Raw genomic sequence first — 23,140 nt, forward strand, 5'->3', positions numbered from 1 at the left:
AGGCTGGATGAGGGCGGGGGCCAGACAGCGCAGGGCGCGGCGGGAATCAGCAACGAGGACCCTCCCGGGGAACTTTTCCCATTGAAAATCTGTTCCCCTCGCGGCCACGGGTGATGTATGGCCGGAGCTGATGAGAAACGTGCCGCGGAACAGAGGCAGGCGGCGCGGGCGGGGGCAGCGCGGCATTGAGATTCCGTGGGGCGCGGGGGGGCGGCGCAGGCCCTGACACGGGCCGGGTAATTGATCTGGAGGTGCCAATTTGCAGCAACTAAATATTTGGTTTCTGCCTCTGCCCGCTCCGCACTCTGCTCAAACAAACTTCAATTAAAAGCGAAAAGCGAGGGGGTGGGGGGCGGCTGCGCGCGGGTCCCCACGGCCCGATCGATGGCGCGGAGCCTGCGGGCTGCTAGCGCCACGCGCCGGGCGGGGGGCACCGCGGACGCGGGCGGGGCGGGCGCCCTCTTCCGGATCGCGGAGCACCAGGAGCCCAGCCCGCGACAGGCAGAGCCCGAGGGAGGGCAGGCGGAGGCGGCGCTTTGAGCTGCGGCTTAATCAGCTCCGCGGAGCGCCGGACGCCCACTGTGTGCCAAACGGAGGACACGAATAGGGCCAGCCTGGATACCCCACTCCGAACGTCCAAGCCTGTGTACTCGGGAAAGGGATCCCGGGGAAGTAGGAGTCCCAGGACTCTGACCCCCGTCCCAGTGAACCCATCCAAGGAACTCTGATGATTGCCTTGCCCTTCAACAGCATTCACTCAGCGTCTTTCCTGGGCTCCGCTGCGTGCCTGGTGCACTGGGCTCTGAGGTCCATCTCCTCTCCTATGTCTGCGCGTTTGTTTACCCTTGGGTTAGCCTCAGCGCTGAGGGTGAATCCAACCTACGTCCCACCCCTGGCAGGGCCTGAAGGACGGGGTTTGGAGCTGGGAGGAGCAGAGAGGTCCTGGGGAATTGGGGAGGGGTTCCAGAGAGATAGCTACAGCCTGGGCAGGGGAAGGATCTTTGGGTCACAGTTGCCTCCCTGTGGGGTTCCAGATGAACGTAGCAACGTCATTCACTGAGCGCATTAGTCCACAAAGTTTCTGTCCTCCGGTGATCTTTCAGTTCTTTGGGGGAGAGACCCTGAAGGCTGGGAAGGGGAGCGAATCAGTCACTGGAGGTGGGAAGGGGAGGGATCTCAGGGCCCGCTGGCTGGGGCAGCCTGGGGGCTGGATCAGACAGTTCTGGGAAAGGTGTGATGAGGCATTGGGGGGGGGGGGAGCGAAGAGACATCCAGGTCAGTGTGGAAGGTAGGGGTAAGTTCAGATGGATTCACGACAGTGGAGGGGAGTCGGGGTCCTTCTATCCAAGTGAACTTTTCTTGAGGGCCAGCGGTGAGAAGTAAGGCAGAGGATCTGGGAAGGGAAGCACGGAAGCCCTGTCCCCTCCCACACTGCTGTGCCCCTTCTGGGGTAGAAGGGTCACTTCCAGACTTACCCCTTCACTAAGCAAGGCTGCTGCTGGTCCACTCAGCTGCAGGCTGCAGCCCCTTTCCTCTTGTCCTCCCCTTCAAACCCCCTCCCCTGGCCTCCCAGGATACCCTTGGTTCAGGGCTGGTTGTGGGATCACAGGTGCCGCCTCTGTGCCCAGCTTCCAGGAACTCTGATGGCTTGGTGGTGCTCCTCTGGGCCAGGGAGACCTGGGAACCATTCCCATTCTCAGCCCCAGGGCTCTAGGGGAGATTGGTCTCACCATCCCTCCCTTCTGTCCCCCTTCTACTCCAAGCCTCACTTCCTGGACCCTTTTCATGGGCCCTCAGTCTCCAGTTCTCTCTCTCTGTGGCTTGGAGCATCTTTACTACAGAGAATCTGTAAGGATGAGTCAGAGCCCCCCACTGGACCGCCCTCATAAGCCTCCCCATCCACCCCTGCTCTCCCACCCCAGTCCCTCCTAGGCACTGCAGCGCTCCTCTGCTGAAGCCAAACTGCTTTCCAGCCTGCAAGCTGGGCGCCCGCTCCCTCCCATTCCCTCCCTCCCTCCCTCCCTTCTCTCCCTGGGCGCTGAGCTGTGGAGCAGAATGATTTCCTGTAATTGGCCAGCAATCCGGCTGCCCGACTTGTTCTATCGACATGCTGGTTAGCTGGAAATTGTATTGGAATCTGAGCGATGGGGAGGGGCGGGTGAGAAGCAAAGGGAGGAGGCTCTTTGGGCCCCAGCTGGGTGCAGCCTCAGCTCTGTGGGTGAGAAAGAGAAGCCACCACCACCTCCCTTGGGAAGAAGCAGGAAAGCAGCGCATAGTGCCTCACTACCCCTTTCATTGTGCTCCTTCTCCTCTGCCACCTCTGGGGGTCTCTCCAGCCAGCCTCTGTGTGGCCCCGAGGCCTCGGGTCATCACTGCCGCCCCATTCCCTTTCCTGCCCCTGGGACTGGTTCCTCCTGATCTAAGGTGCCTTTGTGAGAACTAGGGTCACTTAGCAGACATGGCTGTCCCTCTCCCATCCAGGGTCTTGCCAAGAAGCCTCATTATGGAGTGTCAGGAACCTGTCCCTGACCTTCCCTTCAACCTCCCCAAGGAAAGGGAGAGACTGGATATCTGAAGATGAGTTGGCAGTTAACTCCTAGGCACAGAGTCAAGGTGTAAGTAACGAGGCGGTGCAGGTAGTGGGAATCCAGAAGCTTGGGGATTGTGCCTGTTGGTTACCTGGGGCGGGTGCTCAACCATAATTTGATACCATAATTTGCTCAACCATGAATTCTAGCCCTGCTTCCTTCACTCCTTCACCGAGTTGGCAGATTTCAAGATGACTGCGTGAATGTGCTTTGTAAACCGGAAAGCTCTGCTAGTTATCCTGGGGCCAGCCCGAGCCTGGGAATGGGGGCGGTTTTAGGGGCCTCGCCTGTCCCCTTTCCCCCCACCGTGGCAGGCGTCTTTGCGGCTCCGCGGGGTGGGTAAGGCCTAGAGTCCGGGAATGGAGCACGGGGACCCGAGCACGCGGCTGAAGGGTAGGAGGCCAGGGTCCCGGGGCGGTCACTCTCGCGGGGGTGGGATGGTGACACATCCCTCCTCCCCGCGGCGCCAGGAGGACGAGGGGCCCGCAGCTCCTGCAAAGAGGACGCGGCGAGCAGCACAGCTTTTTAATTAGCGCCCGAGGCCAGGCGGCGCGTCCGCGTTCCCGCCGCAGCCGCTGGGCCGGGGATCTGAGGCGGCCGCGGTCCCGGAGCGGAGGCGGGAGCGCGACCGGGAGAAAGTTGGGAATCGCTCCACGAGCGCCCGCCGCGGAGGTCCGACCCCAACCCGGGCGGGTGCTGCCACCTGCCGGTCGGAAGGGAACCGGCCCGCCCGCCTGGGCGCAGAGTTGGGTTCCCGCTGTTTCCAGGGGCTCGAGAGCCCCATGAGTGGCCTAACAGTGAAGTCAGGTCCTGGGGAAAGTAGGCCTCATTCCTCGTTTTTCTTTTTCTTTTCTTCCTTTTTCTTTTCTTTTTTTCTTTTTAAAAATAAGCTCTAAGCCCAGTGTGGGGCTTGAATTCACCAGCGACTGTATGCTCCACTGACTGGGCCAGCCAGGAGCCCCCAGTAGGCCTCCTTAGGCTGCTTAGGGCCAAGAAGCCTGGGAAGGGGAGGTCAGAGGAGGGAGACATGATGGGGAGGTGGGAGGTAGGGCGGGACCAGGGCTCCAGAAAGCCTGGCCCACCTTTTCTGCACACCTACCAGTCTGGCTATCCTCCCATGTTTTTGCATCAAATTCAGCAGGAGAGAAAGTAATTCTTTGGAACTTTACAGTTTGCAAAGGGCTTTCGCTGCCCTCCACTTATCAGGTCTTTTGACGTAGGCATCACGAAGCTAACTTGATCAAAGAAACACCAGGCGGGAGGTCCGGCTGCTCAGAGGTTCAGCTGCCGGCCGCCCAGTGCCGGCCTCTGTGAACTGCATCAGATCCCTTGACCTCTCTGGGCCTGGAATCAGAGTTATTCCACCCAGAGGGTGTTACATGTCTAGCACTCTGTCCAGAAGGTCACAGGCATTCGTGAAGAGTCATTTTCTCACCAACCGGGGGTGGCAGGGCACTGTAAGGGGTCTGTACCTTTCCTCCTTTTCCTCCTCTAGCCGGGTCCTAGGCACCTGGGGAGGCAGCTGCCTTCTGCTTTCCCCTCCTGCCCCAGCCCCCACCCTGCAGCCAGACACCTCCTAGCTGAGCCTTTCTTCACCCTTGGGGGTGCAATGCATTCACGAGCTGGTCTTCAAGGCCTGAGCAGCTCTGGGAAAGGGAGCACTAAATATGGCCACCACAGCCTTGTTGCACTTGTCACGTTCAGTTCTGACCTTAATAGGCTGCTGGGCGGGATCAGCACTTCAGCAGGTCTGCCAACGGTGGCAAGAGAGAGCTGAAGCCTACGCTGGTCCAATTGGTTGGGGAAGGAAGATGGAGCGAGCAAACCTCCACCCACCTCCCACAGGGTACCCCTGGGCCTAGCTGGAATCCTCCTGGGGCCTCAGGAGACTTCGGAGGGCTGCTGAATCTTCTGGGGCAGTAGGAACCCACGCCTCATGTGGGAGGAGGCCACGTATAACCCCAAGTGGCATCAGCCAAGTCTGGGAACCTTCGTCAGTCCACGGTGCTAGGGGAAAATCGGCAGTGCGGGGCATTTCAGATCAACACGCTCTATTTTATTAAGCACCAATGGCGAGTCAGGCTCTGTACCAGGAGCACGGAGATGAACAAGACACAGACGTGGCCCTCGAACAGCTGACAGTCTAGTAGGAGGGACCAATAAAGTAAAACACAGCGGGCGGCTGGGGAGGGGGGCTTTCCCAGAGCACCCGACATAGCCCGGGGCTCCAGATGGTGCTTGAGCTGAGAGTTATCCAGCTATAGAAAAACAAAAGGTATTCTAGGTGAGGGAACAGCACAGCGAAGGCACAGAGACAAGAAACAGCCTTGTGCGCGTGGACTACTGAGAGTTCAGGGCAAGGAGGACACGGAGTGGGAGGCCGACAGGTGGCAGCTGGGGAGCGGGTGTGGGGAACGCTGGAGAAAGGCCAAGGTGAACCAGTGGGTCATCCCACAAGAGGCTCTACCACAGCATGACCAGCAAGGGAGCCCTCACTGCATCCGGGCCAAGGGCTCCAGACTAGGGGAGAATTCTGTTGGACCAGTTATTTCCCAGGTCCAGGACGCAGGTTTTGGTCATGACAGGACATGTGCCTGGAGAGGGGTCAAGCCCAGGGAACCTCCCAGTTTTGAACACTGCTCATAGCCACAGAGACAGTGTTCCTTGCCTGCACCCCCAAGAATTTCACAACAGCTTCTCGCTGTTGCTTTCATGCCCCATGGTGGACACCATTCCATGGGTGGCTCCAGAGGGAGGGGCCCTTAGGAAGGTGGGAAGGGGTATCCACTGACAGGGCTGTTTCTCTGCCTCAGATCGGATGCACTCCAAAGAAGGGGGGCCCTGTGCCAGGCTCAGCCCAGATTCAGTGTGTGTGTGTGTGTGTGTGTGTGTGTGTGTGTGTTGACGGGCATGGTTGGAAACAAGATGCATTTGCCACCTGCTCCGGACTCTGAGAGATCAAGGCCTGGGGCTTTCGGCGTCAGGAGGGCCTGGCTAGAGGGAAGGCAGGAGGTAGTGGGTGAGCAGGTAGAGGAGGCCGGCAAGGCCCATGAGACCTGTCAGGACTCCGAGCCTCAGTGGCAGGTACTCCAAGGAGCGCTCCAGCTCCGCGTGCAGGAGCACGACCTGGCGTTTGGTGACGCTCCACTCCCCTGAGTTGTCTATGACATGGCGGGCCATGCGGGCCTTGTCCTTCAGGGGCAGCTGGGCCTCGATCCGGGCCTCTGCGTCCTCCCGGCTCAGGCTATTCCGCTGCATCAGCCTCGCCAGCTGCGTGTCCCGGTCACTGAGGGCAGGGGTGGGAGGCTGCTCAGGCACTGCAGGCCCCAGCCTCCCTCCCACAGGCAAGTCACGGTGGGCAGTGGGGGGTGGGCGGGGGTGGGCGGGGGTGGGGGGTGGGCGGGGGGTGGGGGGGTGGGCAGCCCCTCCCCTCCCCTCCCCTCCCCTCCCCTCCCCTCCCCTCCCCTCCAATCTGTTTCGGGGGGCCTCATCGCATTCGCAGGACCCTAGCAGCGCTGATGCGCTCCGGAAGCCCCTCGGTGTCAACGGGAGGAGGAAGGGCTGCAGCGGCTGCTCTCCCCCATCTGGGGGCTCCCTTCCTTGCCACTAGGCCTGCGATCTCCCAGTTATAAGCTGGGAAGATCTGGTCGTCTGGCGACGGCTACATCCTGAGTCCCTGGATGGCTGACCTTTACTGGCAGGCCTGTGCCTGCCAGCCGGCCGCTTCCTGTAGTTCCCCTGGGGCTTGGGCCTGCTGCATCCAACACAGCTTCCTGAGCTACCACAGGGACCCCTCTCCTTGCCTCCCCCCCCACCCCTGGACACCGAGAGCCAAGAGAGTGCCTGTCAGGCTTGATGCCACTGACCCAGGGGGACCAGCCAGCCCCAAGGTGCTTCCCCATGTAGCAAGGACTTGAGAGCTGGATCTGATCCTTGGGACAGGAAGAAGCATCACAGACAATGCTAAACACCGCCCAGTCCCCTGACTCCAAAGGAAATTCGAAGAATATGTCTTTTGCCCACTCTGACATTACCAGCTAGGCCCTTCCTCAGGAAACTTCCTGTCTTGCCTGTGGCTGTCCTCTGGAAGGGAGTCATCTCTAAGCTCCCTCTAACTCCGTGGCTACCTGAGCCCCTGAGGGGTAACAAGAGGGAGCAGGCTCTGCCGTCTGGGGGCTGTCTGCTGAGCCGCTAGGCCTGAGCTCTCCCGGTGGTAAGATGAGAGAATCTGACCACTACTGTTTGGTCTCCTTTTAGGTGTGGCCTAGGACCAGAGGGCCTCCTGGGATGTGAAGACACACCTTCCAAGGACAGACACAACCTGAACACTGGTGAATTCTAATGCCGTTCAGACCAGAATGCTCCAGAAAATCATTTCTGGCTGGCCGATCAGAGAAGACTTTGAAGGAGAATGGTATCTATACTGGCCTTAAAAAGTAAATTGGACTTCTGATTTCCTTTGTTACAGGGATAGTGTCCTGTCAAGATCATGGGGCCAGTTCCTGCCTGGCTAAAAACAAGGACTGCCTCTTAGGGATGCTGTGAGCCTGGGGCTGGGGAAATCTGGGTGAACAAAGGTGGCTTAGAGCCACCTGTGAGGACATATTCTTCAGAACATGTGGCCTAGACTGGAGGGCTTCCTGGAACGTGAAGGCAGAGGTCCCTCACAGCCCTTCCTGAGGCTCAGAGAGAGGCCCATATGCTCAGTTCAAGGACTGAAGCTATTTGTGGGAAGAGGATTTTTACCCAAACCCTTACTCTGCGACTGGCCAGTTTCTCAAGAATGTGAACAATCCTGGGGCACCTGGGTGGCTCAGCAGGTTAAGCCTCTGCCTTCAGCTCAGGTCATGATCTCAGGGTCCTGCGATCGAGCCCCACATCGGACTCTTTGCTCAGTGGGGAGCCTGCTTCCCCCTCTCTCTCTCTGCCTGCCTCTCTGCCTACTTGTGATCTATCAAATAAATAAATAAAATCTTTTTAAAAAAATGTGAACAATCCCATTTGGGTACAATCCCATTTTGGTATTACATAGATTTGGTAAATGCCCCCTATTATTTCAGCCACGCCGGGGATACTCGGATAGGTAAAGGAATCCACGAGGGGATCTTTAGTTTTGTACCGTGTAGATCCCCTTAATGAAAAGCAAATGATCACTCATTCCCAGGTCTCTGGCCTCTCTCTTGAGCCTGAAAGTGGGGCGTGAACAGCACCCGGGATTCCAGCAAAGGCGCCTCCCGCTGGTGATGGTATCTCCATTACCTGGAGGATCTCCGGCCCCATCCAGGGAACCCAACGCATCTGCTGGGAGCCACATCTCCCTCTGCTCTTAGCAAACAGACCGAACCAGAAGGAAAGTACGGCAAGGCAGGCAGGCGTGGGGTCACCTGGGGACCGTGGATAGAACCAGTGTTCTCACTCTGCTGGAAGACCCCCCCCTTTTTTTTGACCCTCTGATGCAAAGTTCCAGTTGTATTAAGACTCCAAGGCAAATTCTTCTTGGAGTGTGCTTGGCCTTCGCTGACAGCCTTTCACAGACAGGGAATAAAGAAGCCGGAGAGGCTGCGGGTTTCCACGGGAGACACGGGCTGAGGGCTGAGGGTGGGGAGGAGCTGTGAGGATGCCTGAGACCAGGCCCTCCACGGCAGCCCGTGGTGGGCAGCTGTGGGGGCGGGCAGGGTGAAGCGCAGGGCATGAGTGCTCGGGGCCTTGCTTTGGTGGCGCTGGGAGCCTCCCACGCACCCGTCTCTGGAGAGGCGCCTGGGCCCAAAATACCCACAGAGCCAAGTGCCCACCTCTGTGTGTGCGGTACTTGTGGGTGGCATCCAGGAAGTTTCTGGGAGGCGGACACATCCTACAGCCTCATCTACACTCACCCCACTGGGACTGTGACTCATTGTTGCTGACGGTTTGATCTGGCTCTGTTTGCCAAACCTGGATTCTGGCTTGCGTCGTGTCCTGAGGGATTCTGAGAACAAAGCCCCCTCCTTAGTTGGACTCTGACAGTTCACTCCTGGCACACGTCCGCTCATAGGTGCTGCCCCAGGGCGGGAGGGGCGGGATGGACCCTGGACACCCCCTGCAAGTAACTCCCCCCTTGAGTTTCTCTTCTGTAATTCAGAAGGATCAGCTCCTGCTCTAAACACCACATGCTGAAAGGTAAACTGAGTGAAGGAGTAAACGCAGGAGCTGTCCGGAAAGGTGAGGAGGGCTAGAGGAGGGAAAAGGGCTCCAGGGATTAAGAACAGGGCAGCTCAGGGCATCTGGGCTGAAGTGCCCCCAAGAGCCAGCAGGGGGAGCCCCTCCTAAGTAACTAGAGACGCCTGGGGTCCTTCGCTTGACACCTACTTGGGGGAATATCTGGATCAGGTACAGAAGTCGTTCCTATAGGTTCTGGGCACAGCCACCCAAATCCCCAGGGCCTCCTGGTGGCCCTGTGGGGTAAGGGCAAAGGGATGTGGCCCATTCCGCAGGTAGATGCTTTACTCCAGGGGCCCACCTCTCCAGCCTTGATCAGGCCAGGCCATGACACACACTCACCAGTACACCACCACCGTGTGCTTCATGTACTTGAGCAGCTTCTTGGTCTCAAACAGCAGCGGGATGTCCAGAATCACATAGCGGTATCCTGGGGAGAAGCCGGGAAGCCCACAGTTCAATTCCGCAAGGAAACACTAAGGATGGTGTGTCAGGCTAGGGGACAGAATAGAAGCCATTGGCCCCTACCATCGAGAGCTCCCTAGCAAAGGGGGAGACCCTACAAGGGTAGGCATACTTGCAAGTGCCAATGCCAATCAGAACAGAACGCTGCAGAGGTCGTTCCTGCCTAAGAGGATCGGGGAAGACCTTGCAGGAGGGATGCATTGTACTGGCCTTGAAATGCATGTAGGGCTTCTGATACTTGAACTTGAGTGTTTGGAGGTGGGGGTTCCAGGAATGGGGGACAGCAAAGGATCAGGGGCAGCGATGTTCTACTGCTCTGGCCGTGGAGGCCTTGCACCATGGGAGGTGAAGCTGGTGCGGAGAGCAGGGCAGGCGCCAAGAGTTGAGTTCACCTTGATCTTGAACCTAAAGGGTTGTTATTTATGAGCAAGGAAATAACACAGAGTTGGAGGAGACTGGGGAGTTTCCAGGAGGAACTGGGCCCTTTCTGCCCTCCTTCACCCATCTTTGCTTAAAAAAACAAACCAAAAAAAACCCCCACAAAAAACCAGAAGTGTGGCTCCCTGCTGAAGTGTCCTGCATGGCTATCTCTACCAACACTTCATGAGAGATTCATATCAGGGGCAGCGGAGCAGCCCCAGGAAGGAAGAGGTGACTTCTTCACGTTGGAGGCGGGCCTCCAGCCAAGGACTGCACGGATTGGTCTTGTTGTGGTGGGTGATTATGACTAAGCAAATATAAGTCACATGGCTGGCCCTCCAGATACAAGCCAAGGCCAGTCAAGGGCGGTACCCTCACCCATGGTGACAGGGCGTGTACCTGGGCTGCCCATCTCCCAAACACCACGGTCTCCACACCCCTAGTTCTCTTTGGGCCAGTGTCCCCCGTGTGTGTATAAAAATCTGGCAGGGGTCCAGGAGCCATGAGGGAAAGGGCTGGGCACTGCCTCTGCCCAGAGATGCCTGCCCGGCTTGGATGGTATCCCCCCCACAAATACTTCCAACCACAGAGTCAGACACACACACACGGGACAGGGCGGGCGACCCAATCCACGGGGGCTCCTGGTCCCCAGGATCTGCTGCTTGGGAAGCCCAAGAAAAACCTTGAGTTGAACAAGGGAGTTAGGAGAATGGGCTCTGATGACACACCTGGGTTTGCAGCACACACCCCCCTTCCCCACCGTCTGATTTTGGGCCCCTGAACAAACCTCATCTGTGTGAAGGCTACTTCCCTCCCAGGAAGGCGGTAAGGATCAAATGAGCGAAGGTTTGGAAACCACTCAGCACCTCACCCAGACACTCCCAAGGGCTCCATAAATGATGATTATTATTACTACCATTCCCTGGAAGAAGGGGGGGCCCACAGTCCCCGTTCCCCCACTCCCCTCCCAGCTCAGAGAAGAAGCCAAGACCAGAGCCTCTCTGGGCCTCTTATCTCCCGTTCCTGCTCTGCCCCCACCCGTCCCTGTCCCTGCTCTGCCCCCACCCGTCCCTGTCCCTGCACTGTCCTTTCTCCTCGGCCCCTCTCGGGAGCTTGTGGCCAGCGCTTTGGTTCACCGGCAAAGGGCTATTCAGCTGTCGCATCCCTCCTGCTTGATAAGCTCTGCAAACTATCCTGACTCTATGAAGACATCCGTCTGCCTACACAGAGACCTCCCCAGCAGCTGGTGATCTTATCTGACGTTTGATTATACCAACTTTGACAGTTGTATTTGTTATACTCATCAGGGAAAAACTGGGACTGCGGAAGCCACAGCTGTCGTCCCCATTTTTCACCTTATCGAGCTGAAAAGAGCTTTCTGGCTTTTATTTGAGTGGTGGTGGTTGGGGAGAGGGGAGGCGGGGTGGATGACATAGCAGGAGAACTCTGGAGCGGGTGACATTATCCGCTGCTTGATTTCAGAAGGGGAGAGCTGCCGCGCCGCCTCCAAACCCTACAGATGTACTTGCAACTGGCTGGGGAGCGAACGCGGAAAGGGCATCGTGGAGAGACAGAAGGCTTCGCTCCTGGGTAGGGGCCGGGAGGGGTCCTCGTGCAGACACAAGAGGCTGGACAAAGGCAAAAAGAGTCCAGAGACTCTCCTTGAGGAAGGAGAGAGGGAGGGAGGTCTGCAGCAAGGTCCTGAGACACAGAGCAAGCCGGTTCAGCAGGGAGGATGCCTTGAGCCCCCTCTGGCCTCGGCCAGAGCAGGGGAAAGGGGATGGGGCTGGGGGAGGTTGACACCGTGGATGTCTATTAAGTCCTCTCTTTCCTTCTGAAGGGAGGTGCAGGCCAGAGGAAGATGGGATGGGGAGAGGTTCCCCACTCCACATGAGAACTTGAGAATAAGGCCAGGATCACAGCCACGAGAAAACCTAGAAGGCTCTCCCATACCCTCCAGGAACAAAGTCTCAGCACTGTGACTAGTAATGGGGAGACAAGCAGCCAGGCTTTCCATTCTGATGCCTGGGCTGGTGGCCATTTATGCCAGAGGCTGGCAGGTGGATCTGCAGGGACCCCAGGCCAGCCTCCCACCTGATCTGAAGCCACTGTCCTCTGCTCCTTCTCCACTGCTGGTGACTGACCCCACACTGCACCCGATCAGGTCACCCTGGCCCCAAACCCTCCTACGAACGGGGCTGTCACTGGAGCTAGAGCTTGGGAAAGGCTGCTGACCTCCAGAAGGTTCTTGCCAGCTGAGCACAGACCCTGGCTTTTCACTGTCCCTCCTTTCAGTCCCAGCACACGCCAAGCTAACTCTCTCCACTGAGCCCTCACCCCAAAGGACTAGCCTCCGTGTAGGACCCTCCCACCCCCCATCACCCTGTACCTGCCCTGGCCATTCTGGGCCCTCCCCAGGGTCCAATCTGCAAGTTTACTTTCCCAGGGAGCCTGACCAGCACCAAATCTGACTCCGACCACGGTTCATACCATGTGGCGATCGATGGTTACTCATGTGGACCCAGTCCCCCCCGAACAGCTTCTCGAGGTTGGCATTATTAGCCTCACTGTGCAGGGGAGGGGCTGGCTCATTTGACAAAGTCACGCAGCTAGAAGCTACGAGGCCAGGACTGAAACTCGGGTCTCCAGATGCCACCATTTGTCAGCTGTTATTACTCCCAACCCTGCTAGAAAAATCAACTTAACTTCCCCGGGATCGCGGCTCAAAAGCCTCAAGTGTCTCTTCTCACTCAATTGCCAACCTCTTTAAATGCTGAGGGACATGTGCGCCTTTCCTCTGGGGCTGCGTGGGGCTCTGCATCGGGGGTGCAAAGGCCAGCCAGCTCCCCTTCTCCCTGGCTAACCTCTCCACAGAGGAGGAGGGCCCCGGCCCTGGAAGAAGAAGGCTCTGCCTCACCTCTGTCCCACATCCTGGGTCTTACCTCGGAGGAAATACTTGAAGGTCTCCTTCATCATTTCCTTGCGGATCTCGGGGTGGGTGATGGTGTTGAGCAGGTGCCGCCGGTCGGGCTGGTTAAAGATCAGGTCCCCCAGGACTTTGCGATTGATGTCACCGTTCTCCAGCAAGACCTCGGTGCCAAAGGCTTCCACGATGCGCCGGTGGGCGGGGTATCCTGGCTGGACCACTGTGCATGAGGTGGGGGCTGGGTCACTCTCTAGAGCCTCCAGGCCAGCCGGAGGTTCCCAAATGACTAGAGGCAAAAGGATGGGGGAACCCACAAGTGCTTCTTACATTTGGAGCAAAAACCAAATGAGAGGAGGGTAAGGAGTTGGAAAGGAGAGCAGAGTGCATGAAACCCCTCGAGTGGGTCACAGGGTGAGGTGAAGCAGAGGGACGAGGACATGGGGGGCAGGGAATAGGAAATCAGACCACGGCCGACACGAAAGCCTTGACGTCCTCCAAGGCCTTGAAAGGACTTAGAAAAAAGGGAGACACGATGGCAGAAAGGGGTATAGGGGAGCTGCTGCGCAGGGGCCCGCCACCTGCCCCTCCCAACTCACCATGGCGGGCGATGACGTCAACATCAATCACCGCACAGCCCAGCTGTTGGAACACCTGGATCACCGAGCTCTTGCCCGAGGCAATGCCCCCTGTGAGGCCCACCAGGAACATCTTCCCAGGAGAGAGGAGGCCCGTAAGAATGCCGAACCAGGAGTCAAGGAATCACGGGAGTAGGGCACGCTTAGCTGGTTGGGATGCCCCGTCCCAGGAATGCCAGAAGAACCTGCCTGGGGACAACAGTAGGCCTGATGAGTGTCAGGGCCTGAAGACCCAGCGCAGGGTTTGGGGGGGGCGGGTAGGCAAAGGAGCGGAAGGGAGATGCGGCCTGCCCAGGCAGAGTGTTGTTCTGAGCGTGGGCAACTCTGGATCCATCCTAAGAGAGAAAACTCTTTCAGGACGGGCCTCCAGTAGTCTTTAGAAAGCATTCATAAACAAGACAAACCAACACAGTGCAAATTTAGCAACCAAAATGCTGAGTAAGCAGAAGAATGTCAGGTGCTGTTAAGCAGAGTGCTTTCTGGAAGCAGCAGTACCCTGCTGCAGGCAAATTTTGCATCGGAAGGGGACACCTGTCCCTCTGTGGGGAATCCAAGGCACTTTCCAGATGCCTACAGAGCACCCCTTCTGGCCTTCACTTTATAGTCTGGGACCCTGAGGCTCCCGGGGAAGATGGTCCTGCCTGCCCACCCCCCAGCACCAGCACTGTCTGGGTGTCCGAGAAGAAATCTCCCTCCTCAACCAGAAGTGGCCCAGATGGGGAGCTTGGAGGAAGCGATGGCTCGGGGGCCGGGAGGTCTGAAGTCAGAGGAGTGAGGAACTTGCCCAGGAGGACTGTGAGGGAAGGATGACGGCCTGTAGAAGGTAACCCTGAGCTGGCGTGGGGGTCTCTTTGGAGCCCATTTCTCCATGTACTTAGGATGCCGTGAGACCCTGGACAAGTCACCTGTCTCTCAGAACCTCAGTGTTCTCATCCATAAAATGGGGGTGACAGAACCTACCTCCTAAGGCTGTTTGCAGAGCAAATGAGAAAATGCACTGGAAGCCCTCAGGACACTGTCATTTCCACCGGGAATGTCCAGGGGAGGAAGTGAGGACAGAGACGTGGGATGGAAGGCAGATGCCAAAGTCACACCGCAAGGCACGGAGACTAAAACAGACATTCGTGAAGTAACGTCCCCGTTCTTATAGCCTCAGACTATCTTACAAAAGACTTTTTTAAAGTAATGTTGTATTTCCTGGAGTAAACAGGGTTCAGGGTTACCGTGTCTCAGACTTTGCTCCCAGGCTGAAAGAAATAAAATTGAAGGCAGGTCTCCCCTATCCCTCCCTCAGCATCAAATCACTTTTTCAGGACCATGAAATCTGTCATGGGACTTTTTTTTTAAAATGGCAGATTTACTGTCCTAATTACACTTTGCTTGAGCTTATACCGAAATGAGTTTGCCTCCCCTGAGGACGCACCAAGTGACGGGGGAGGCAGCAGCTCGGGTGTGGGCGGTGAGGGGACCAACCCAGAAGTTTAAATTTGCCCAGGTTCGCTCTCCCAGGGCAGCCAGCAGAGGAGAGACGAGAATGCCCACGAGAGTCGTCATCCAAATGGAGAGACCTAACTCGGTCATTGAACCATTCGTGAAGCATTTCTCCTTAACCTCTGTGACCAGGAGCGGCCCCCAGGTGGTCTCCCTCCAGCTGTCACAGAGAGGACTTAAGGATAGGGTTCTGTTGTCAAAATTTTTTTCTTTTGTTCACTCAGTTGAAGCTTTGAAATGGAAAATCCAGCAACTGCATTGTAATCCCAGCTCTGTCCTGTTGTCCCTGAAGCTGTCAGCTTGCCTCTCCTCTGCAGAAAACCAGTCTGGAAGAATGGGAGCGGAACCTGAGAAGAGACAGTGGCGGAGGGAAGGGGCAAGGGCTAATTCGCCACCGGACCCTGGCCCCTCACTGCTGAAAGCAAGCCACTGTCATCTGGACACCCAACTTGGCCAGACTTGGCTGAGGAGGCCCAGCAGATCCTGTGACCTCAGCTCCTGTCCCTTCACAGGACTAGGACCCCTCCTGAGACGCTCTGAATTGGCAAGTCTAGTGATGAGACAGCTCTGCTGTGTCCCAGGCTTGGAATCGACTCTGCCTCTTCGTTTACAGTGAGGAGATGACGGACCAGAGAGGAAGGCACTTACCCAGGGCCACAGCTCTGAGTGGAGCCTGAGATGAATTCAGGGCTCCCACCTCTGAGTCTAGACTCCTGCCTTAACAGATTCAGGAAATGAAAAATTAATTTATCTTTAAGAGAAAATAAGGACGGTGACTATGGCTATAGGCAAATCAATTCAGAGCCCAAGAAAAATGATTTCTAGATGATCATACTGGTGTTTTCCCTCTGCAGAACAGGGGGTGAGGTCTTATGGCAGCCACCAGAGCATGGATTTCAACTCCAGGCTCCACTCTGTCCCAGACTCTTGGGGTAACTTAATGAGTAGCTTCCCTTCTTTGCACTTTCGACGACCATCTGTGGAAACAGACCAACAGCTGCTTGGCCTCTGTCAGGAAGGCCAAGGGGATGGAGGAGCACATGCCCTGGGAGGCCATGGGCCCCTGGCTGAAAGGGGCCAGACAAAAAACAGCTGTTCCTGTCCAACAAGCCGTGCCCAACTCATTCCTCCGCTCACCACGGGCAGAGCGCCTCTGTGCCTCGCAGCTCCACGTTGGGGACCTCTCGGGTAGCCAGAGGAAAACTTTTAGGTCTTGCCCCCCAGGAAAACTGGAGGAAGAGACAGTAACAAATGAAAGCAGCCAAGAAGAGCAGAGCAGCAACAGGGGTGCCAGAGTAATCACACGGTACTCACCCGGGGCCTGGGTGTGTGTGTGTGTGCACGCACGTGCACGTGTGTGCTCGTGCATGTGCAGACCCACTCACAGGCCTGCCCAGGGAGGGTGCTGCAGTGAGCAAGAGAAGGGCCCATGGCCCCTCGTGGCTTGGCAAAGAGGAAAAGAAGGCTGAGGTTCCAACCACCCCTAAGGCTCACCTAGACCTATCCACAGCTCTTCCCCAGGGAGACCCACGGAGAAGTGACCCCCTCTGGTAACCTGTGCCTTCGATCCCACTCCTGCTCTGGCATAGAAGTCCCTGTCTGGAATCTGCCTGTTTCCCCTCATTCCATTGCCATTTACATGCAAGCAGTGGGAATGTCACAGCAACTCCGCAACCTGGTCCTGATCTGAATTCCCTACGAAACTTCAGAGAAGGTACAGAAACCCAGGCTCCACCCTACTGTCCCAGCCAGCGGTGCATCAGAACCGCTGCTGCAATGGAAGGTTAGAGGCACCTGGGTGGCTCAGTCATTGAGCGTCTGCCTCCGGCCCCGCATCAGGCTCCCTGCTTGGTGGGAAGCCTGCTTCTCGCCCTACTTGTGCTCGCTCTGTATCAAATAAATAAATAAAATCTGTTAAAAAAAAAAAAAAAAAAGGAAGGTTATAGACCATAAGTCAGAAAGCCCGGGTCCCAGTCTCTCTGCATTCTGTCATAAAACTGTGTGACAGTGGGAGCCTCCTCATCAGCCTGGCCCAGGATGGACAGTGCTCCATAAATGACAATAAGCTGGTCCCCCACATGTCTGCCCCTTCCCTTCGTCTGGTCCTCAGTGTCCACACCTATGAGCAAGGGCCTGATGCTAACTGGGGCTTTCTTCCTCCCTTTGTGGTGCGGCTGTCGGGAGATGTTCGCCTGGGTGACCAATGAGTGATGAGACTGCTGGTGGCCCGGGAATCCTCCTCCTCAATACCAAAAGCTGCTCCCAGAGCCACTTGGCCGGAGGAGGAAGGAGACACAGTCCCATGGTAACAGAGAAAGCAAATGCCCTGCACAAGAGAAAGGAGACACTGAGTCCCATGGTAACAGAGAAAGCGAATGCCCCGCACTAGAGAAATGGGAGCTGGATTCCGGGAAAGGATCCCAGGCCTGGCTGCATCGGCCAAGGCGGACCTCCAAGCCAGGGGAGCCACATCCAAGTTCTTTCTTCTCCCTCATTCTCCCTGTCTGGGGGAAAGACAGCAGGGTGTAAAGAAAAGGCTCGGTTGGGGCGCCTAGGTGGCTCAGTGGGTTAAAGCCTCTGCCTTCGGCTCGGGTCATGATCTTAGGGTCCTGGGATCAAGCCCTACATCAGGCTCTCTGCTCAGCGGCGAGCCTGCTTCCCTCTCTCTCTCTCTGCCTGCCTCTCTGTCTACTTGTGATCTCTCTCTGTCAAATAAATAAATAAAATCTTAAAAAAAAAAAAAGAATAGTCTTGGGACGCCTGGCTGGATCAGTCAGTGGAGTGTGCGACTCTTGGTCTCGGGGTTGTGAGTCTGAGCCCCATGGTGGGTGTAGAGATTACTTTAGTAAAACCTTTCGGGGCGCCTGGGTGGCTCAGAGGGTTAAGTCTCTGCCTTCGGCTCAGATCATGATCTCAGAGTCCCGGGATCAAGCCCTGCATCATGCTCTCTGCTCAGCATGGAGCCTGCTTCCCCCTCCCTCTCTGCCTGTCTCTCTGCTTACTTGTGATTTCTCTCTATCAAATAAATAAATTCTTCTAAAAAAAAACTTAAAAAAAAAGTCTCTCTTGAAATCTCCTCTTCTGGTGTCTCATAGGGAAAAATGAGAGTAGGCTGCTTCATGGGTCTCCAGACACAAAACCCTGCCACTCCTTGCTGTTTGTCCTAGTCCCGACTCCACTACGCCCATCCTCCAAACCTAAGTCCCATCCCCTGCGCCTAGACTTCTGCAGTGACCCCCTCCAGCCCCTGTCTGGCTTCTCCCAAGATGCCCAAGGTCATGGCTTCAAGTGGACTTCTGATCCTGTCACTCTCCTGCTTAAAACCTTCTTGGCCTTCTTCCCTCTCCTTCTATCCTCCTAGACTCTCACAGAAGCCTCTGGGCCCCATGTAACATACTCACCTTCGACCCCTCTGCCCCACCCACCCCCTAGTCAAGGAACTTGGTCCATGCCTTGCACACCTGCTTTCTGTCCCTGAATATTCAGGCTCTGTTCCCCTGCCACCCCACTCACTTCCCGTCTAACTCCCCCGGGCTTATTCTGCATGCACTCCTTCAGTCAATCAGGAACCAGGCCCTGCTCAAGACAAGAGGGTCTGCCCCCTCCAAGCAAAGCCTCCAGTCTACTGTAGGAGATGGGGGAGGGCAAGGGCAGAAACAATAAATTTACAATATGTATGATGTTGGGATGTTGGACGGGAGCATATCAAGAGCAACGGGGGTCACTGTCCTTTTTTTTTTTTTTTTTTAAAGATTTCATTTATTAGAGAGAGAGAGAGCATGCACACCAGTTGGGGGGGGGGAGGTGCAGTGGGAAAGGCAGAGAATCTCCAGCAGACTCCGTGCTGAGCACAGAACCCAACTCGGGGCTTGATCTCATGACCCTGAGATCATGACCTGAGCTGAAACCAAGAATCAGACGCTTAATCGTCTGAGCCACCGAAGCGCCCTGGGGGGGTCAACATCTTAAATCAGTACCGGGGAGGTCTAAGTGAGGACCTGAAAGCAGCAAGAGGGCACATCGTAGCTCCACTCTGAGCAGCCTTGTCCATCCCCCCACTCAAATCAGGCCCCTAACCTCTCTCTGTGCCATTCTTTTCCTTCCCTGCAGCCATCATGGTTGTGTGACTGTTTCCAACATGTTAAATAAAATAAGCTCCACTACGCCATGAGCCGTGCCCTTTCCAACCTTTTGTCTCTGGCATCCAGCATAGCGTCCAGTATCTGTCTCGTACCAGGTGAGTGATGCAGGTCAAGTGACTTATTTAAACTTCCGTTGACTCAGTTTCTTCATCCATGAAATGGAGGTAACGGCACCTACCCTGAGTTGCTGTGAAGAGTAGAAGACTTCATACATATCAAGAATTTCATTCTAAGTGCCTGGCATACACTTCTGCCAAGCACTCACCAATGTTCCCTATTAGTTATGAGAAAGTGTTTGAAAGCTTTTTATAGAATGAACTGAATAAGCCCATTACTACAGAAGGGGACAGAAAATACTTGGGGTCACATCTCCTGTCAGTGGCAAGGGGGAGGCTGGAACCAATCTCCCAGCCTGCTCTCTTTTCCATGAGAACATGTTACCTGAGGACAGTATATCCCTCTGGGTTGGGGGCGGGGAGGAAACAAACAAAACACCCCAAGGGTTAAACAGAATAAGAAACTGATACCTGAATGGACACTCTTTCCTCCCTGGGGAGAGCTCAGGACTTAAGCAAGTTCTGTTGCTTTGCATCTCCCAATCAACAGCCCCTACCTGCCTGTGCGGGGGGGGGGGGGGGGGGGGGGGGGGGCCAGGACCTGGCTCCCTCATTAGCTTGCAGCTTCCTTTCCTCCTCCTCCTGCAGCCTCCCAGGATTTCTCACTGGGCATGCCTGACCTGCCAGACGCTTCTCCTTCGAACTGCTTTCCAAAGGGGATGTATCCATTTTGCTCCAATGATCAATATAATCATTCATGAAAACGAGTCATTCCCTGCCTTGGGACCCAATTATTTTCTCGTGGAACCAGTGGCTGCAAAAATATATTGTTTTCCAGTTAACTAGTAAGTGCTATTTTTATCTATGGCTTCCCCCCTCCTAATCTTTCATTACTGGGGAGAGGCTGCGGTTTAAACCTCAGTGCAAGTTCTCGTCTGCTAGGCCTATTAAGTCACTACCTCCTCCAAGCCGCCAATTACCTGGAGGGAGCCACAAGAGAAGGTATTGGCCGTCTCCCTTCTCCCCTGCCAACACCAAGGGAAGGGGAGGGAACAGGTCACTCTTCCTAAGCACTTTCCAAGCATAACCCATCAGTTCGGGAGTGTTTACGGGTCGCCAGGGAGGCTGTTGCACTGGACTGCTATGCTAGTGCTCAGGCAGAAGGATCACAGGGAATGCCAGCTCTCAAAGGCTTCGGAGTCACAGAGGCCTCGGCTGGGATCTCAGCTCTGCCCCTTAACCAGCTGTGTGGCCCTGCGCAACTTCAGCATTGTGGCTTCGTTCCTTGCATATAAAATATGATTAATAATGACGACTCATGGGTTTTGTCAGGATTGAATGAGGTGACATGTGTCACGGTCACCTCCTCTTCCCCCATGCAGTGTGTGACACGTCACAGTCATTGCAATCTACTCCACTTCCCCAAAGGGCATCTTCACCCTCTCAGTTGCTCAGGCCAAAAACTTGGGTGTCCTCCTGGCTCCTGGCTCACAATCTTCATCCCACCCACTAGCGCCCCCTGCTGGCTGTGCTCCCAGCCACCTTCACAACCCGGGGAGATCCCACTCAGTCCTTCCACCACCAGTCTTGCTCCTGGATTTGCAGTAGCGTCTGAGCTTTCTTGCTGACACCTTTGCTCCCCAACTGTCTGCTCGTGATACAGCAGCCAGTGCGAGCCCTTAAAAATGCAAATCCAATCATTTCACCCCTCTGCTCAAAACCCTCCAATGGTTCCTCTCTCACGTAGAGCACAAGCCAAATCCTTACAGGGTCCTACCGGGGCTCCACAATGGATGCAGGCAACTCTGTTCCCAGCACCTCCTACCACTCTCCCCCTTAACCGCAGCCCTCCAGGCACACTGGTCACCTTGCTGCTCCTTGACTATGTCAAGCGTACTCCCACCTTGGGTCTGTGGATATGCTGGTCCTTCCACATGGAAATCTCTTCCCCCAGAGGGCTGCATGCCTTACACTCTCCTCTGTCTGACCATCACCCTATCAGAGGCTGTCCCGAATGTATAAGATAGCCCCCTCATTTCACTCTCTAGTCTCCTCACGGTTCCACTTTTCTTCATAGCACTTACCAACTTATCACTACACGACGCATTACGTATCCACGTGTTCATCTACTGTAATATGCCTCGCCCCAGAATCTGGGCACTACTGTATCCAAGGTGCTGAAAACAGGGCCTGACAAATAGAAGGCCCTCAAAAACATCCGTTGAATGAATACATAAAGCATGCAGAAAAATGTCCAGCTCATAGGTAAGCAGGACCTTCATATTAACTATTTTAGTTTTTATTATTTTTAAAGATTTTATTTAAGAGAGGGAGAGAATGTGCAAAAAGGGGCGGGAGGGAGAAGTAGACTTCCTGCTGAGCACAGAGCTTGATGAAGGGCTTAACAGCAGGGAGCTCAACAGGGGCTCAATCCCAGGACCCTGAGATCATGACCTGAACTGAAGTCAGACGTTTAGCCAACTGAGCCACCCCGGTAACCCTCAAAATTAACTATTTTAAAATAACAGCATATTTGGAGCGCCTGGGTGGCGCAGTGGGTTAAAGTCTCTGCCTTCGGCTCAGGTCATGATCCTGGGGTCCTGGGATCGAGCCCCACATCGGGCTCTGTGCTCAGCAGGGAGCCTGCTTCCACCTCTCTCTCTCTCTGCCTGCCTCTCTGCCTGTCAAATAAATAAAAAATAAATAAAATCTTTAAAAATAAATAACTAAATAAAATAACAGCATATCTGCTTCAGAAAACCTACCACGAGAACCACAAAACCTTTCCCACATCACTTCCCACTCCTACCTTTCTGGGATGACAATATCTTGGACTCACAGATGAGGAAACTGAGGCAGAGAGTGGCTGGGAAGGCGAGGTTTCCAGGACGCGGGACACTAGAGTATAAGAAATAGCTGCTGGGGTGGCTCGGCCGGTTAAGAGGCTAGGGGACTCTGGGTTTCGGCTGGGGTCACAGGCGCAGGGTCACGGGATGGAGCCCTGTGTGTGTGTGCGCATGCGGGGGCAAGCTCGCAGCTCAGTGCAGTCTACAGAGTCTCTTTCCCTCTTTCCCTCCCTCCCCCACTGCACCCCCGCTCACACATGCACTTGTGCACACTCACTCTCTAAAATAAATAAATGAAATCTTAAAAAAAAAAAAAAAAAGAGTGGGGGGTGCCTGGGTGACTCAGTGGGTTAATTGTCTGTTTTTAGCTCAGTTTGTGATCCCAGGTGGGATCGAGTTCCACATTGGGCTTCTTGCTCCACGGGAGCCTGCTTCTCCCTCAGCCTCTGCTTCTCATGAATAAATAAATAAAATCTCAAAAAAAAAAAAAAAAAAAAGAGTAGCCGCCCATGATTTGAGCATTGTCCATGTCCCTCATCCCGTCTGACCAGTACAACTACCCAGTGAAGTCAGTTCTTTGGTTTATGCCCATTCTAAAGGCGAGGAAATTAAAGCTAAAAGAAGTCAGATGCTTGTGGGGCGCCTGGGTGGCTCAGTCGTTAAGTGTCTGCCTTTGGCTCAGGTCGTGATCCCAGGGTCCTGGGATGAAGCCCTGCATCGGCCTCCCTGCTCGCCGGGAAGCCTGCTTCTTCCTCTCCCACTCACCCTGCTTGTATACCCTCTCTCGCTGGCTCTCTCTCTGTCAAATAAATAAAATCTTAAAAAGAAAAAGATGTTTGTGCATGGTAGATCCAGGACGCCTAGGGCATGTTTAAAGATCTTCCAAGGGGCACAGAGGCACAGTGTAGGAGGAATACATTTCCCACTCAATGCCCACAGCCCCAATGGGAACAGACCAGCTTTGGAACATGCCTACATCCTTTCCTTTCCCAGGTCTCCCTTTACCTGCCCCATGTCCCAGGTTTCAAAGAAAGGCACAACTACCCACCCAGGCCAAACTCTTACTAAGGTGCTCTGTCCCTAGTGCAAAATTCCCCTGGCACCACCAAAGGGCACTTGGAACCATCAGTGTTCATGCTGAGGATGTGCCTGCCTACAATGACTGAGTAACCAATGCTTCTGCTGAGTCAGGTGGTGTCCAAATCTTTGAATAAAGTTCAAGAGGGACCTGAAAGAACTGTGTACTGGAAGGTCATTAGTAATTGATTTCAGGGGCGCCTGGGTGGCTCAGTCATTAGGTGTCTGCCTTCGGCTCAGGTCATGTTATCAGGGTCCAGGGATCGAGCCCCGCATCGGGCTCCTTGCTCAGCGGGGAG

General features: G+C 55.4%; 1 protein-coding gene across 6 annotated transcripts in view; it reads right to left on the minus strand.

Moving 5' to 3' along the window:
* Positions 1-4,622: 4,622 nt before the first annotated feature.
* DCAKD (dephospho-CoA kinase domain containing) overlaps positions 4,623-23,140 on the minus strand; it is a 28,053-nt gene continuing 9,535 nt past the window's right edge. For 2 of the 6 annotated variants that reach the window (XM_045983959.1, XM_045983955.1), the window contains exons 2-5: positions 13,191-13,418; positions 12,611-12,814; positions 9,126-9,213; positions 4,623-5,874 (exon numbers count right to left, since the gene is read on the minus strand). In XM_045983959.1, coding sequence (XP_045839915.1) covers positions 5,583-5,874; positions 9,126-9,213; positions 12,611-12,814; positions 13,191-13,302 — 696 coding nt within the window. In that variant the 5' untranslated portion in view covers positions 13,303-13,418 and the 3' untranslated portion in view covers positions 4,623-5,582. Of the gene's footprint in view, positions 5,875-9,125; positions 9,214-12,610; positions 12,815-13,190; positions 13,419-18,908; positions 19,050-21,727; positions 21,817-23,140 lie in introns of all 6 variants that reach the window. The other 4 variants (XM_045983957.1, XM_045983954.1, XM_045983956.1 and 1 more) reach the window with 4 other exon arrangements.

The sequence above is a fragment of the Meles meles genome, chromosome 18 (genome assembly GCF_922984935.1).
Source record: "Meles meles chromosome 18, mMelMel3.1 paternal haplotype, whole genome shotgun sequence".
Lineage (NCBI taxonomy): Eukaryota > Metazoa > Chordata > Mammalia > Carnivora > Mustelidae > Meles > Meles meles.